This window comes from Bactrocera tryoni, chromosome 1 (assembly GCF_016617805.1).
Source record: "Bactrocera tryoni isolate S06 chromosome 1, CSIRO_BtryS06_freeze2, whole genome shotgun sequence".
In the NCBI taxonomy this organism is placed as follows: domain Eukaryota; kingdom Metazoa; phylum Arthropoda; class Insecta; order Diptera; family Tephritidae; genus Bactrocera; species Bactrocera tryoni.
In genome coordinates, this window is record NC_052499.1 from 56254193 (window position 1) to 56273224 (window position 19032).

General features: G+C 37.1%; 1 protein-coding gene across 1 annotated transcript in view; it reads right to left on the reverse strand.

Moving 5' to 3' along the window:
* The window catches only part of LOC120782568 (protein timeless homolog), a 495677-nt gene that overhangs the window by 29339 nt on the left and 447306 nt on the right, over positions 1–19032 (reverse strand). Inside the window, exons 12-13 of the mRNA XM_040114906.1 lie at positions 2547–2648; positions 2365–2413 (exon numbers count right to left, since the gene is read on the reverse strand). Coding sequence (XP_039970840.1) covers positions 2365–2413; positions 2547–2648 — 151 coding nt within the window. The remainder of the gene's footprint in view (positions 1–2364; positions 2414–2546; positions 2649–19032) is intronic.

A 19032-nucleotide genomic window follows, 5' to 3' on the forward strand; every position in this document is an offset into this window, starting at 1 on the left:
CACTAAATTAATTTGAAGTGTCGGTTTTCGGCAATGCTAATGTGGTATGGTCTGCTTTTAGGCGCAATACAGCAAACCTCGATTCCAAGTGGGAGAAAATTTAATTTAAAGCGTGAGTTGGTTAGAATTTCGAGAGATAAAATTTGGTTCAAAATATAAGATAAAAATTGGAGGAGCTTTGGAGAGTGCGGCTTAGTAGACCGAAACATGACTAAGTTGGAATTGCTGAATTCAAAAAAAATAGTTTCGTTTTAAATTCTTTTGTATGCAAAAATGTCTGTTAGTTAATTTAGTTCGGAAATTGGTTTCACGATGGACTGAGAGAAAAATTTGATGAATTACAACGAAAACTTTTAGGTGATCTCACATGATTTAAGTACAAACATATACGAATGGAATTATGAGTAGTTTTCGTCATTAAAGAAGAGTTCAGTATGATGCCAATGCTATAAAAAGTCGTTATATGAAATTAAAAAGATGGAAAAAAACCTGCGCATCAATATCGTCGCTGAGGAATGCCCAATGTTATTATAACGGGTATTTCAATAGGGACGCTACAAAAGTAGATCGATAATGATAGCAAAACACCGTCATATTTTTTCCGCTCTTTTAACATTTATTTTCAGTAGGGTTTGTCATTTCCGCATGGAAAGATATCTCATCCAACAACGGGCCGAACTCATTCAAATTTATTTCCGAAATTCAGAGTCAATGGCCTCAACTTTGAAGAGCACTACGTTCAAGTTATGGTCGTCATATCGACCTGTCAGATCAACAACTGAACTTCTAGTGGAAAAAATTGAATCCAAAGGCAAAGTACAAAGTTCCCGTTGCTGCCGTTAGAGCATCAGTTGAGAAAGACTCTCACACGTCGTTCTCAAGCGTTGGCCATCTCTGTGACTTCGTTGTGGCGAATTTTACAAGATCAAACTGACGCAAGAGCTGAAGCCGCTTGACTACCAGAATCGTTGTATGTTCGTGAATTGGGCTGAGCAACAACTTGAAAATGATCCGGATTTTCAGCGAAAAATCATCTTCAGCAATGAAACTCATTTCTGCCTGAATGGCTTTGTCAAGAAGTAAAATATGTGTTATTGGTCAGGCTGGCGGCGTCATTGGGTCGTTGTTCTTCCATGATGATCAAGACCGGCTCGTTACTGTGAATCGGAATCGTTACCGCGATTAGACTTAGAAAATATGAGGTTCCAACAGGACGACGACACAAGCCACACAGCGAATGTCACAATTAATTCATTGAAAACCAAATTTGGTGAACGTGTGAATGTGTTATCTCACAAAATGACCCAATCAATTGGTCGCCTGGGTCGTGCGATTCGACGCCGTTAGACTACGTCAAGTCTATGATTTATGAAAACTGGCCAACGACGATTGATGTACTTCGAGTTCCATACATAATGGCACCAATACTTTTACAGGAATTTTATTGATATCCTAAATCGTTTTGGTTTTATTTAAAAAATCTTTTGTAGCGCTCTTATTGAAAACCCCGTTATGCTTATATAACCAAGTAACAATCTAGGTTCTAATTTTCTTATTACTAAGGGCGATTCATATCTTAACTTTCTCTTTATTTTTCTGAAATATTTTAATATTATATTGATCTCAGCACTAGGAAACTGTGAAATGACAACATTATAGGCAAGGACAACGCGAGCAAGCTACCTCACTCTCGAACTATTTGTTCAGAGTATACTGTATTTATAAACTTTTCGTATGAGCTGATATTTAATATAAGGTAACTAGCCTGAGAGTCCATTTAGCAATTGTTGGTTAAAAACGATACTAAGCTGCATTAAACTTTTGCTGTAATTGTGAACAGAGGAAAGCTGCTTTGAATTCTGACCGTGCTTTAGAACAGAAGAAATAGAAACGGCTGATGTTGGATGTTGATTCATAAGATGACATTTTATGTACAGTAAGCAATATTTTAGTATCTCGTTGTTCAATATCTCTCACTGTATGATTATATATATATATGTAGTATATATTTAACAAAAAGTGAAAATTTCTATTATATTTAGTTAAATATTCTATCATATTTATATTATATTATTAAAAACAAAAAAGGTTTAGTATATTGAAAACAATACCGCAAATGAATTTGGATTTACAAAGACTATTACTGGCGTAAGGTAAAAAAATCCTACATTGAGTATTAATAATTCCAGCAAAATTTTATCTTTTTTTATTTACGTCTAATTCAAAATCTCTATTTCAGTTACGAAATTAAAATCTTATTTGCAATCCTCATTTTCATATCATAATTTGGTATATCGATTTCACCACGACTTCATCAGTCTCACCTTTCTTATTATAATTGTAATTATTTCAACATTCACTCACCTTTTGGCAAAATCCTCAAATTTAAACGGCCGCTCGACAAGTCTCTCCTCTAAGTGCGCCAGAACAGAGAAAAAAACACAAACAGTGAAATTAGAATTTTTGTCAGGTAGACGAATTTAAATGGCTGGCGAAGTTCACACCAACAACACTTAAGAGCCATAAAAAGCGTGAAAGACACTTGCCTGGATACTCCTCATTCTCCTCTTCATCGTACTCTTCCTCTTCACCTTCAATGAACTGCGCATTCCCTGTATTATCACCATTTTCAATTTCCGTTGGCAGAGCTGGAAAGGAAAAAAACAGATAAGATATTGATACTAAACAAAATCTATAAAAAAAATAAAGAAAAAAAAAAATAAAAATAAAGAAAAAAAGAAAATAAAGAAAAATGAAGATAAAAAAATAAAAATAAAGAAAAAAAGAAGATAAAAAAAATAAAGAAAAAAATGAAGACATAAAAAAATTAAAAAAGTGAATTTTTCAGCAGTTGTATTCTTTAAGCAGATCGCGAAGCGTGTATCCCCACGCAACAGCAAACGGGGGTTGTAGATGCGGAAATGTTAGAGAAATGCTTGTACGGAAATAATCAGGGATATCAATGCATTGCACCCCAAACTGATTGCAACGAGTATTCACTCGCCATTAAGGGCATTAGCAGCAAATTAAACTTCCACACCAAGGACATGAAGGTAAATTCCTCAACTGGTAAGCCGGTATGTAGGCGTGTGTTTGTGTGCATAAAGGTTCAAAGCAGGGTGGCATACCTTCAGAGTGTATTTGAGTCAAAGCAGGGTGGCATACCCTTAGAGTGTAGTTGAGTCATCGATGCAGACTTAAGGGAGTTTGCTTGGAATTGTATCATTAATAAAAAAGATAATGAGCAACAATAACAATAGATCATCATTAATAGGCGCAAACGAAATTGAATGGCCAGCGGAGCACTACGAGCCAACTCTCGCTTAAATTATCACCTTTTATCATCAGTAGCAACGTACAGTTATCTTATGCAGAAATTTTGCTTCTCTGCTTAATCACTTGTTGCTCCTTTGGACGTGCTCATGACTTCATCCACAAAGCAAACTCATCACTCACATGTGTGTATATACATATGTATGTGTGCGAGAGCGTGTGTGCTTTAGTGCTCTACTTACATAAGTTGCTAATTAATTAACAAACAAGAAAAAGTACAAAAAGCACGAAATCATTTCTCTTCTTCTTCGTCGCTCTAAAGCAAAAGTTTGCGAAAATTTTAGTTTTCTCTTTCCCTTTTCCATTGCTTTGGCATTTCGGTACAGCGCAGCAGAAGTTTAACGAGCAGTCTGCGTGGCAGCAGCAGAAGTTGCTTGCTGTAGCCTGCACAAATCATGTAATAGACACTGACCTTTCGGAAGTTTGTTTAACTTTAACAAAGCACAGCAGAGCAGCAAATGTTGCTGGCGTATGCGTGAGTTACATGCATATTCACTTGCTACATGCGCTTCTGCTTGCTTGCTACATGTGTGTGTGTATACGGATATAAAAGTAGTTGGCGTTATCGGGGTAATTCTTAAAGTTTCAGCATTCGAGAACTAACGAAACATGGCACAGTGAAATATTAGCTTAATTAGCAAAGTAAGAGCAATTTAGCACAAGCTATAGTTTATTCAATATTGCGGTTGGCTAATATTGAGGTTAAATCCGCTTGAGTGAACATGAAATCGAATTTCGATTATTGAAAAAAAACTCACTTTATTTCAAACTAGAATAAACTGTACCTTCAGTTGTACCAAAACTCTAATACCCTCCAAAAATAAAATAGTTCCCATGCCACACAACGACGCCTTATATTTCTTTTGACAATTCTCTTCAATAAGGTTTGCCATTTTATCATATACAGATATACAATCCAACAACGAGCCAAAATTATTAAAATATACCACCGAAATTCGGAGTCAGTGACCTCAACTTTAAGAGCGCTACGCCCCATTTATGGTCGTCATAATCATCCTGTCAAATCAACAATTCAGCGTCTAGTGGAAAAATTTTAATCCACAGGCATATCACAAAATGTTCCCGTACCAGTGAGATAAAGAAGTGTCCAGAATATTGCAAGTGTATTAATTGAGGAAGACCCAAATCGGTCTCTCACACGTCGTTCTCAAGCGTTAGGCAACTCAGTGACGTCGTTGTGGCGAATTTTGCGAAAAAATGTTGACCTACATCCTTACAAGTTCAAACTGACGCAAGAACTGAAGCCGCTTGACCACGAGATTCGTCGTATGTTCGTGAATTGGGCTGAGCAACAACTCGAAAAAGAGTCGAGTTCAGCGATGAAACTCATTTCTGGCTGAATGGCTTCGTAAATAAGCAAAATATGCGTTTTTATTCAGGCAGCAGTTCACACGTACTCCATGAGACACCATTGCATCCCGAAAAAAATACGGTTTGGTGCGGAATATGGGCCGGCGGCGTCATTGGGCCGTTCTTCTTACGTGATGATCAAGATCGGCACGTTACTGTGAATAGGAAACGCTACCGCTCAATGATAACCGAATATTTTTCACCCAAATTGGATGAAATGGACTTTGAGAATATGTGGTTCCTACAGGACAGCGCCACAAGCCACACAGTGAATGTCACAATCGATTTATTGAAAACCAAGTTTGGTGAACGTGTTATCTCATGAAATGGCCCAGTCAATTGGCCGACTGGGTTGGGCCATTCGACTATTTCTACATCAAGTCTATGGTCTATGCCAATAAGCCAGCGACGATTGATGAACTTCCTACGAATATCGAACGTGAAATTGCAGCAGTACCGGCCGATTTATATATGAAAACCGTCGTAAATGGGGTTCAGCGTCTGGACTTCTGCAAGCGTGCCCGTGGTGGCCCTGTAAAATAAATCGATTTCCACACAAAATGGCATAGAATGTACTTTCACAAAAATAAATAATTTCATTGATATCCCAAAACTTTTGTAGCGCTCTTATAGAAAAACCTGTAATATGCTATAATGGCCTGATCAGAACAATTTAACAATTTCGTCGGCGATTATACACTTGCTTTGCCCTTGAAAATATTTTATCATATAGCAAAGTTTTCTATACAAGAGTTTGATTTTAATCGTTAAGTTTGAATATGCCGAACTAAGCTACAAACTTCAGCTCCATCTGTTATATTCTTTACATTTTTATATATGACCGCTTCAGACCACTTTTTTCAAACTTAAAGAAGTCACTCGCTGAACAGAAATTTAAGTCGAAGGAGGAAATTATCGCCGTCCCGATGGCTTACATTGCTGCCTTCCAGAAAAAATAGTTTTAGTGCGGGTAGAATGACTGAGATAAGTATAACGAGCTATAAGAAGACTATGCTTAGAAAAAAAAACTTACAATTCAAAAATATTCGTTTTTGTTGAGTCAAAGTACTTATCGGACCATTATGGCAAATAAGACTTTTTATGTTACCTGTGCTTGTTGCTAATTGTGATTCTGATTCTCCATTAAACTGCACAGATAAGCAAAATTCTCGATTGACTACTGAGAATATGAATCGAGAGCAACTATGAGTACCTGCACACGATTTCGTATTCACGAAACTAAAATCGTTGGAATTCACTTTCAGCTCTGAATTACACGAATCTTTTGCACTTCACTTGCTTTGCAATGCTGAGCCAGTCAGTCACTTTTGTGTTCGCAATTTGATTGCCTCTCTTCATACACGTTAGATATAGACCAGAAAGTAAGGGAAGTATGAGTAAACGTGCACAAACAACAAATTTAAGCTAAATGGAGCTGAAAATATCGAAAATCCAGACTCGCTGTTGAGTAACGGTTGTTAGAAATTTGTTTGCACTCCAAATGACACTTTTATGTCGACGGCCAAATTGAATTAACTGTACTAATTGATTTGGGATATGTAGTGTGCCATGGTGGTTGTTGTCGGGAGTTGCCGGGAGTTTGCAGGAAGTTGTCCTTTTTTCGGCGTGTGAATGAAGTGAGTCTTTTGCTTCAAGTAGGTAAGTTTACGAGCGGCTAATCGAAATTTGATGTTTAGGGTAGATGGGATAATTGGAAAAAGTGCGAAATTAAGTGTTGACAGATATTTTATGAGGCAGCAAAAAAATGCCGTGTTTGAATATGAAGTTTTCGTTATGCATAAATTGTCATAAAATGATTTCTCTTGAAATGTTGTTGTTATTTTAAGATTTATAATAAATAACAATTGGTCAATGAATGCTAGTGGCCGCTGGGATTGCAAAAATAATGAAAGCAGAAGCGTCTATATTTTTAATTTTAAATTTATATGATTTGTTGAGAGTTCATCTTTACAATTCAAAACTTATTTGCGATAATTTTTTTAGCCTTATTTGAATCAAAATATTTTCCACTATTTTTGGTTCACCATTTTGTACAATTTGTTGCCAGTCATCGCATACAGTTTCTGCATCTATGCAACGAAAGCATTCCAAGATCGCCATTTAGTTCCAAATGGTCGAGACATCTTTCACACAGTCATAAAAAGTCAGAGAGCGTATTTGGTATGCAGAACTTTAAACCTGTGAACTAATACCGCCTAAACGTTTTAATTTGAAGGAAAAGCACTTGAAACAAACAATTTTGATGACACGGATTCTGTAGCACCATTCTAAATTTGGAAAAAATCCACACACATGCTTTGGAGCAAATGCGTTTAGACAAATATTGCTTAAACAAAGCTGCTACGCTTTAGCAGGCTACAACTCAAAAACTATTTCAGATATTGACGTAAAATTTTAGTATGTGCCTTTTGAAGGTATAATCCATCGAAATATCAAAAAAAACGAAATGTGGAAAATTTTAAATTCCCTTGATCTCCAGAAGAACCTCCACAAAAAGGCGTCAGGTGGAGACAAAAATGATTATACCCTGAACTGGGTATATTAAGTATGCCACGAAGCTTGTAAGATACAAAAATAAACTTTGGAGTACTCTTAAAATATACACATTGTGACAAAAAAGTACCCGGAAATTGTAAATAAAACACAAACTATTTAATTCTTCACCAATATTTATGTTGTCACCTTCAAAGTAATCCCCACGAGAGGTAATATACTTATGCCAATCATTTTTCCAGTCCTCGGAAATTTTGCAAAAGCACTTTTTGAGATGGACTTTCAGCTCATCCAGGTTCCATGGAGCGGTAACTTCAGTTTGACGAAAAAGTTAAATCTGGTGAATACAGTAGTTGATTGATGGTATTCATTACGTTTTTGGCTTTAAATTAGGTCATAATCGTGAGATGGTGCATTATCATCGCGTAAAGTTTATGAATAGTTCTTCCTCAATTCTGGCCGTTTTCGACGGATGTTCTTACGCAAACGTTTCAATACGATCAAATATAACCCCTTATCCATCCGAAGGAAGTTCATGATTCACCAAATCACAAATATCGAAAAAATCAATGAGCATCACTTTGCTTATTGAGCAGCTTTGGCGTGATTTTTTGGTTTCGGCTCGTTTTTATTCCCTTCATTCTGATGAATGTTTACTTGTTTGCATGTCAAACTCACGCTCATCAGCGGTTATAAGGTTCTCCGTGAATGTAGGATCGGAATTGGCATGAAAATTCTGCTTTATCGGGACGAGTTGAGCAAGATCCAAAATCCATATCCAAAGTATCGACCAAAATCATGCGAACGGACTCGCAAGACATATCGAGCTCTTTAACTATTTCTCTAACAAATTTTCGAGCACCATATCACAGCATTCGCAACAATTTCGGGCACGAAATTTGTTTAGAAATACAAAATATGAAACAAATTCTTTCTTCGTACTTTTTAATTACAATATATAAATGATCGGCATAACGAGTTAAGTTGAATACGAGAACTTGTTCATCAGATTTCGGCATATCGATGTGAAATTTGGCAGACGTCCTTTTCACGCTATGAAACTGCGCATTTACCATAACCGCCGATTTTGGACCACTATATCATATATTTGCCATACATACAAACTGAATAATTGGAACTCTACGAGATGCCTTTAGAAATTCGGCAAGGATTTTTGTCTAAAACAATGGTTAAATCTGCGTAGAAATAGTTCAGATCGAATTACTGTAGCATGTAGCTGACATACTCGTATAAAAGGTGAATGATTGGAATCAAGTGGACAACGTTTTCATTTTACAAGATATTTAGCATAGAACTGACCGATGCGAGAAACTCAAATTCTTGTAAGGAATTTTTGTATTTGGGAAGGGTATTATAGCTTTGGAACAACTGAACTAAACGATTTTTCAGATTGTGTAAAGACTTATTTTAAAACCAAAAATTAAAAAAAGCATACAAATTAATATAAAATAGATGAAAACAGGTAAAGATCGAAGGACTTGACAAAATTTTGATTATTAACCAAATGGCGGCTTCCAAAACCAGTAAAGTCATAGGAAAATTTCCAGCCGGTTAATTGAGCATATTTTGGAGAAAATTTCCTCACTCTGAAAAGAGTTTTCCGATAAATACGCATTTGAAGTTTTGGTCCATTAAATTCTTAGAAATACGCTTATGTCCCCGAAAGAATTTGCGGGATCAACTTTAAACTTTCGGAGAATATTCTCAGATATATGTATATTTGATACGCATATATGGAAAGTTGTTTTATTTTTTTTGTTATTTTACAAGTGGTAGAAAGCTTTACTTCGTCTTAAATTACGTTTATATTCTTTCTTATGGCGCATTTTGTAGTTCAATGCAATTAAAGCATTTTTAGTTTCATATTGATACTATTTTTATTCTTAAAGAAACATATCTACAAGCAAAAGAAAATAAAATGTGATTGCTTTCGAACTACAACAACATGCTTATACAAGCTAATGCCATTATAATCTACATTGAGTTACGCAATTCGTAATCGAGTAAGTCTAAGTATTCTTAAGTTAAGTGAGCAAACAGTTCTTCGAGAAATTAAACAGCAACGGAGGCAACGTAGAGCAAACATCATCTGAGGGGGCAGCAGGCTTCGCTTTCAAAAACAAAAACCAAAGGAGGAAATATTCATTGCAAGAACTTTTCGCATAACTTTCATTACTTTAACAGTTACTAACTCAGTTTAATACATATGCAGGTGTATATAAATAGACACATACCATTGTATGTCCATTTGACTGTGTTGATTTTGGTGAATTGTGTGCCATGAAGCACGAGTAAGTATAAGCAGTGCACACCTAACCCATCACCACCACAAACGTACGAGCGATAAACGATGAGATCTTGCCGTAAACCGAGACTAAATTGTGTGCATGTGTGCGAGTACACATACAAGTACATATGTGTTATATAGGTGAGTACGGTTATAAGTGGTTGCGGTTCGTTGCGTAGCGGAAAGGTGCTGATGCTACCCACTAATTCGGGTGAAAACGTCATCACCATCAACGCAACCATAAATTCATTAATCAAGTGCAAATGTGTGCGCTTGAATGATGTTGGCGCTGACATGGAACGAGGCAAGCAGCGATGAGAGACGAGCGGCGAAACAAGCAGCGTGTAAGCTAAAATGGAGTGTTTGCCTAACAACAACAACACTCAAACACACAGTGAATTATGTACCGTGTATAGAGTAAATATGTACCGTATATTTACCTACAATTGTATGTAGCTGACGGCGTCACGTCAGCTTGTTTGTTTGCTTGGCGAGCGAGTGCCCTAAGTGCTTCCGCCATCACTTTGGATCCGTATGCCAGAACCTAAATTTCCTGTTGCGAAGCTCATTGGCATGCGTCACAACAAGTGACCGACCGTTGGGCACTCGGTCGCCGTTCAAGTCGTAAAATAAATTGAGCGGTTTCCGATTCGGATTACTATCTTTTGATTTTCCAGCAGGCAATAAGAAGTCGGCATGTTAAGAGAGTGACCATTGGACAAGCGGATATGTGGCGATTGCTTGGCAAATTGAAACGCAATTTTTTTGGAAAATTAAAATAAACAAATATTTAAAGTTTTCGGTGAGAATTCACTATTTTGTCAATAGAGCTTTCATTTTATACTCCGAAATAGTGGAAGTAAAACTATAAAAACTCTTGGTTAGTTGGTTAGTTGAGAGGCAGTAGTGTCTGACAGCATGCAGTCGTATTTAAGCCATCATTAGCACCGCTAGAAGCAGAGTGATAATCAATTAGCTCCATTTAGTGACCCAGTGGATATGTTGAAATATCAGCAGCACAATATTTTTTAATTGGAATATTGGGAGTCGTTGCAGATATCCCGTCTTAAACGGTGAAAGCGGGATATTCGCAAAAATAAAGTTGCAACGTCTCATCATCACATATTTTGTACTAAGATATAAAGTGAAACATGAGGCCGACGAGTTAAAATTCGAAAGATATTGAGATAATTGAGATAATAATAATAATGGTACATGTGTTCCTTGGCTTATAATGGATGTCCGTGAAGGACTTCCGTACACCCCCACAAAATTTCGTTTAGCGAAAGCCTAAAAAGTGCTAAAACTATGCTATTTTCGCTTGGAATAGCCAATTGGCGCCACGTAGCGAAAAGAAGAAACGACTGGCGCGCTGTTGTTAACTCGGCTATAATCGCGTAAGCGGTTTCTACGCCAGTAAAAGAAGAAGAAGAAGGCATGCTTCTGCTCTCCAATCAGTTAAAAGTACAAAATAAAACTAAATTCAACAGACTTGCTGAGCTCAAGTTTTGCCAACATCTCTCCTACTGTATGAAAAAAGGTGAAATAAAATAATAGCCACGCCCACTTTCCATATAATGCTCATGTTGAAAATTACTAAATGTGCGATAACTAAATAAATAAATGCGCCAGAGACATTGAATTGCACACCCGAGAAGTTAGAGCTTGACTTCATAGGTAAAAAATTGCACAATGGGGGTGGCATCGACTGCCTTTAGGTGAAATCCTATATCCCTACTTGACCAATTTGAACTTTGTTGTATTACATTACTCTGATCTTCTTATACACAATGTGAAAATTAACTAAATCGGACTATAACCACGTCTTCTTTACATCCATATAAAAATTTTAAATTCCATCTGATTCTTTCACTTAACAATATACAAATCATGCAGCAATGGAGATATGGGAAGTAGTGCTTTGACGTATGTCAGCTTTAAATTCTTTAAAAACTTTCAAAATAGACACCTTTTGCGCCGATGCAGCGCTGTCAGCGCGATTTCCAAGTATTGAAGCCGTCACGGAAGGCATTTTCCAGGATAGCCTTGAGAGCCGAGGTGCATGCTGCTTGGATTCTTTCTGTCGTCTTAAAATCCGTGCCTTTCATCGGTCTTTTCAGGCAAGGAACAAAAAAGTTCGCGCTTAGGGTACACATCTTGGCTGTATGGTGGCTGCGGAAGCGTTGGGATTTTGGCCTTGGTTTGGCGGTGTGAGCCGGATTGCAACTTCCAATCGGCTGCGATGTCTTGTCGGACCCGATTGATCCTTCGTTTGAGTCTTTTGAGTACTTCCATGTAAGACTTGGCGTTGTCCAGGAGGAACAAATTCATGGTGGGCGATGCCTTTGATGTCAAAAAAGACAATGAGCATCCTTTGCACTTTGGATTTGCTCATTCTTCCGGTCTTAATCAGCGACCTTTTCCCTGCCCTCCCAAAAGGCCTGGTGCCACCGAAGCACACCACTTCTTGCTAAAGCAACATCTGGGTAAGCCTGCTAGATCATACATATCAAATGTCTCTGTCGCAGATTTACCGAGTTTCACACAGAATATAATCGCACACCTCTTCTCTAACGAACCCTTGCATCACTTACGTCGCGGGAAAATGTTTGTCCTGACCCTCCAGGTGCTCAGAGACAACCGACCAGCCGCTCGTTACGCGCACGATCCGAAGTACATTCGCGGCGGAAGAAAATCAGTCATATTACTTTCTGGACAAACCCTGTATAGGTCAATCTGTGAGGTCTGGTATTGAAATTCAGAAACCTGCTCTTTTTAAAAATGTGTGTTCAGAATGGATAAAATCAGTTGAATATTTTCCATAGCTATAATATACTCTAACCTCGATTTTATGATAGCCTGTAGTTCTTTCACCGATTTTCATTTAACTTGAAGTCACAAAGCTATGTCTAGCTTTCTGATGTGAAAGTAATTGATTCATACTGAAAAAACCAGTTAGAAAAGTCTTCAAAAAAAGCTTTGAAATTTTTTAACTTTAACGCTAATCCTAATACAAACCTCCGTCAGCACACACAATCCATTAAAAAGTTTAAATATGTTGAACTAAAAATCAAATAAATTTTTATGAAATTTATAAAATCCAAAACAACAATCTCTGTTGAACATGCAGTTAGTAAATAATTAAAGTAATGACCTTTAGTCAAACTCAAGGCGAATTTGCTCCAGTAACCCACAAGATGGTCAATCAAAACAAAGAACCACATATTATCTAGAACAAAGTGATACATATTGTGACAGTCAACCAGACAATCCCAATGCCTTTTGTTTAATAATATACATATGGTAAAAGCGAAGCTCAAACTTGTAAAAAAACTCCTTCCGGTAAACACTGTTAAGGAAAAAGGTCAGAGATGTAAAATCACAAAACTCTATCTCAGTGATTTGTACGCACCACTCCTACTACTACACATTTGTTTTAACCTAAGACCAATACGCGTAGTGTGCTGACAATGACTTTTATAAACGATTACTTGAAAAGGTCAGGATATTGAAAACCATAGTTATTTAATTCATGCCAACCAACTTAAGAACAGAAACAAACACAAGCTTTTTGCTACACTTGGCCTTGAATACAATAGGAAATATACAAAAGTTACTGTTAATAAATGCAAGTAGAGAGAGATTGCGAAACAGTGAATCAGAGAAAGAGTGAGAGAACGTGGTCACGCCTGCACGTTATTTTGCGTTGATTAATGAAGCACAGTTTCAGCGTGGCTAAAGTCATTTCCAAGCAGCAAAAAACTGTGCGTCGAAAGGTAAGATCTGTTTTCTTTCAGAGTTTTTTTTTAGTTCTTTCTTTTCTACAGCTTTTGTCTATTATGTTTTGCAAAGTTAAGCAGCGGGATGCTCGAGCGCGGAATACTTCTCCTTTCTGGCGTTTTCGAGCTGCCTTCAGCGCGACACACGGTTTTTGTATGCTGACCATTGGACTAAAGCAATATTTTGCACGATGTTTTGATTTGTGTAAGCTTAAGCGTGTGGGAGCTAAGATTAAATTAAATCGAGTGATGCAGCATTATGTCTAAGAAAACGGAAAAATAGTAAACACGATGAGAAAGACTTTGGAATTTTGTTAATAATTTCAGTTGAAAATCCAACATTCAAGCTATTTTAAAGTCAAAGCAGAGCGTATATATATACATATATCTTTATATATCATATCACATATATACATATATAGATTGTATATAGATTGGTTTTCCGCTGCGTGGTTTATGTCTAAGTCATATTAATTAATTGGTTTTCAGGAGCTTAAATATGCAAATATCAGAGCTTAACTTTTACAAAGTTATGATGAGCAAATAATAGCAATAATAATAAATTCAGAAATTATTTTAACAAGCACTATCAATAAAATAACACGCAAACACTCCATATAAACTCTATAAACACGCTATACACAAGTATATAAATATATATGTGTGTAAATGTGCACAAATCCGTGTTTGTGTTTGAATATATCGGAATATTTCATGCATCGCTTAAATTAAATTTTGCTTTTCAAATAATTAGTTCAGTAATCTGCTTTATCAGCATTGTTTCAGCGCTTTCCTACAATGTTGTGTTGTTGTTGCTGCACGCACTGGCTATTTTTGCTGCCTTAAATAATATTATATAATATTTATGCTGATGTGCGTGTGTGTGTGTGTGTGTGTGGCGTGTATACAAAATCTCTGTATTGCACATGATTTGATAAGCAGCACTAATTCTCGGCTTGCATAGAGCAAATGGAAATCACTCATACGCAATGGCCGACTCAAACCATATTACAACACAATACTGACACACACACGTACAAACGCACACATATTCGAAGCAACCAATAACGCACTAATACACATTAATTACGGCCTTGTTGGTGTTGTTTTGCTGGGCATTGTTGGTGGTCTATTATTATATCGTTCCTTGGTATCTTGGTGTACAGGCACGCGGCGCGTTGGAAATTTAACTTACACCTGACATATGTGCATCTCCTTTAATAGCCTTTGTGTGTGGCTGATTCCGTTAAGTCATAATTATCGCAACTGTTCGCCTTGGATGCAGTAAGACAACGGTAGCGTCATCACGCGTTAAAGGCGCGTGAGCAGCGGCGTGGCGTGGAGGGCGTCAGCGCATAAGATGCCACATCACAATGCCCACATATGCTTATAAGCTTATGTCTGCGCTTAGGTGTGAAAATCCGCATGCATTTAATGTTAATTACATTCGATTATTATCAGCAATTCAGTGACACGCGGCAAGCGTAAGTCAGAGTGCGAAGCTCTAGTTGGCACCAGATGCATGAGCTGTCGACGTTCGATTTATATGATAGGTTATGCGTGGCGGTTAGTGTAATTAACTTGCAGCGTGATCAGTTTAAATGCTTATCTTGGGTGTTGCATTCAAGCATTGCCTATGTTGAGGCGCATAAACAAGCCATTCAAAATAAATTAGTTTCGATTTGTTGTACGCAAGACGGCTTGAGACGCAAATGTAAGCAGGTGTTAAAGCAAAGTGCAAGATAAGTGGAATGGATAAAGAGTGATTAGGTGCAGTAAGCGTATTTAAATCAGGAAAACGACGGTTTAAGGTCAGTCTGGGACCACAGAAATGGTCAAAGTGTGCAAATTATTGTAATAAGAAACAAATTTCTCTCCGTCAGGCTTCATTAGCAATGTTACTGAGTGTACACAAAATTTTTGGTATTGATGTTTATACAAAGAGGCGGCCAATCTTCGGGATCAACTATTTTAAAAGGGCTTTGAAATAATTACAAATTGAAACTGAGCTCATGCAAGTCGTTTTTCCATCGCTCTATTAATGATGAAAACATCGAAAAGGTTAAAGAAACATTGCGTGAAACACGTCGTGTTGACATCAAAGATATAGCAGAAGATCTCAACATCTAATAGGGATGGACTCAGACATTTTGGTTAAAGTTAAAGTTAAAGTTTTGGGTACGTAACATGTCTATGCGATACTCGTACCAAAAGATCCGAAACTGTCCAACAACTTAGCGTATGGCACTTCAAAAAAAAAAGACCGAAACTGAAAAAGTGACCTCAAAGTCGGTCCTAAATCAAGGTGATGCTTATAGTTTTTGTTGATTGACGGGGTATGGTTACCCATTAATTTGTTCCACAGGGTCACACAGTCAATAAGGAATACTACTTGGCCATTTTGAGACATCTATGAGATGCCAATAGCGACCGTATATGCCAGAGTTGATTCTGTGTGACTTTTTTCTGTTTCTGAAACTGATAAATCACCAATGAAATCATTCGCTGAAGGCACTACAGGCCATCTCAGGCGTGGCTTATAGCATTGGAAATATACGGAGAATTTTCAAAAGGTGCATATTTTGAAAGCCATAATAAAGAATTGTATTTAAATACGTTTCCATTCGGTTTAAATCGGGATTCGCATAAAGCTGTCTTTTCGCAAACTGTACCCAAAAACAAAACTAGAATAAGAAAACAAAAAAGATAAAAATTCTTACATTAATTAAATATTAACCACAGCAACAGGTGCATATTTTCATGTGCACAAATATACGTGGAAATATGAAACGAGGCAGCATGTTGCAACAACTTCCGGCAGTAAGCAATTTACAGCACCAAAATAAGCACAACCTCCACTACTCATCAATAATATTTGCCAGCACTGAGAGTCCGCGATCAACGCTAGTTAATTTAACCAATATGGAAGTATCACCTGCCATTAGGCAAATAAGGTAAAAATCGTGTCGAAATTTATGCGAAAGTGTGAGCGAAACACGTTTTGGGGAAACGACAGCTGGCCGGCTGTGGTCACTGCCGGCGCGTGTGCTGCTCGACGCCTCGTTCAGTTTAGAGGCTAGCGGCTCGAGAGAATTGCATAATATTTTGTGAAATTTTCGTAATTTGAGCATTTTGAGCATTACGACCGCTCACAAATTGCTGTATTTAGGAATTTTGCGCACCTGCGGTTCAACGTTTAGGCGGTTAGTTAGTTACTCACTGCTAATGCAAGGGCTTCTGAAAATATTGAAATTACTGCGGGATGGTACTAGAGTGAGCATAGATACTATTGGAGATTTGCGGAAGGCAACTTAACGAATATTACAAAATGAAAGCGCTAAGTGAATGCATAACATTATTAAGTAGATTTAATAACGTAACCTAAAATTTTATTTTAAGGTTTAAGAGTAAGTGGCAATTTTTCACTGAGCTATCATGTGTCATACGCATTCAAGAGACGTTGAAAAACGATTTTGCGTGTCAGTAATGCTGCTTGTATTCTAAACAAAGAATCATATTTGGCTCAGTTTCTATTACGACAACTTAGACTAAAAAAATCATACGTGAAACTTGGGCAACCAGCAATATCAACGGCAAAACTGAATATTCATGATGCCAAGCTAATGCCCTGTATTTGGTAGGATCAAAGAGGCTGTATTATGAGCTTTACAAACCGAGTGAAACCAATAATGGAAAACGCTACGCACAACAACTCATCAGGCAAGAATTTTTCTTCATGACAAGGCTCGGTCTTATGTTCATAGATCGGTTGGGAAGTTTGCTTCCTCGATTTATTGCATAGACTATGCCTCTTCTGGCTACCATTTGCAGAATGCCCTCACTAGAAGATGGCTAACATCAGAAGTGGGTCTCAAAAATTGGCTTCATCCATTCTTAGCCGCCTAGGGAAGGGCTAAGTGCAATCGAACATTTAATAACCTTGCAACTAGCCAGAATCAAAGCCAGGAATCTTAAGATGCAAAACATCAACCAGAGAATCAGAATATATATATATATATATACATATCTCTATATAACTTATACACTGACCGACTTATTCGGCATAAGGTTTGTTACAAGAACGAAAATCATATTATGTAGTACATGGGAGTTGAGGGTGGTAGTATCAACCCGATTTTTTCTATTTTTCTCAATACTGCATACTACTAACATGCCACATAGTAATAAAATCTTCCCTGAGATTCATTAATGTACCTCACATACAATCATCAATCATTTGCAGTAAAGTCTATTAGTTATATAGAGGCTAGGTCAAGTTTGAGTCCAATTATATCTATTGTAGGCACAAAGACACACTGTTATGGAGCAAAACATGTTCTGTAATTTTTATTGAGATATCTGAAATCTACGCCGATATATGCAGTATGAAGTCAACCGGAAGATCAAAAATCTTTATATTAGGTCTATGGTGGCTCAGCGAAGTATTGACCCGATTCAAGCCATTTTTGATACACAGAGTTAATATTGTCAGAAAAGGATTATACCTGATTTCAAATACCTATCTCACAAATTGACCGACGTTTTCGATCAAAAGTCAGCTATAGATACTGGGGTCACCATATTCGGTACTTAGGGGTTTGAACCGTTTTGATTGGATTTAAGCAATTTTTATCATAAGGTGCCATACTTTAAAGGGATTGTTATTTATTTTATCCCTTTATATAAATTGCTGCTCGATTGGTACATGGGAAAGTGAAGGTATCAAATATAACAAAAAATTGTGCTATATGGGAAGCAGGCGTGGTTGCAGTCCGATTTCGCCAATTTTCACTCTGCGATATTTGGAATATGAAAAAAATTCCAGGTACTAAATTTAATCGAAATCGGGCTGTTGGGTCCCAAGATATGTGATTTCACCAAAAGGTGGGCCGTGCCACGCCCATCGTCCAATTTTCACACCATCTTCCATAAAAACGCCTCACATACTATCTCGGAGGAAAAATTTTATGTTTCTGGTGTACAATATTTAATTATTGATTTACTGCGCTTTTGGTTGTAATAGTTTTGAACAGTACCGTTATATGGAGAGTAAGCGGTGTAATCTTTCGGTTCACTGTTTGAAGCAATATGTTGCAAGAGTACAAAAAAATCATGAGCGAAATAAAATCAAAATTTTTTTATTTGGATCGACAATAGGTTTAAGGCCGTAAAGAGAGAAAAATGATGCCGTTCGTTCGTCGCAGAACAAATTTCAATTTTCCACTTTCCTATATACATTTATGAAGTACAAAGAGGAAACCATATTTTTTATTTATGCTTTAAAGAGGATCATCGTAAAACTAATGAAAATATATTGCTGAATATCGATATGTTATCGATTAATTTTAATACTCTTACCCACTTTAAACTATTCCACACCACAGCTAAACCACCCAGCCGCAATCGCTTCATTCACTTTTACTTACAACAAATGTGGAAACCAGAATTCAAAATCGAGAGAGAGAGAGAGTATTATGTTGAGTCTCTCTCTAGCATTACACGGGTCAAATAGTGCAACAACTAATTAATTTTAATTCGCAGTTCAACCACAACATAAGCTGCTCGAGAGCCACAAGCACGCGCACACACAAACACACACACATTTATAGGTACTTATGGTATGTATGAAAAGGAAGGGCATCAAGTAAGAGTTACGTGCCTCCACACAAATCACTATGCCAACAAGCAACAATTATAAACACAAAGTAAAAGGAAACAAGAAAACAA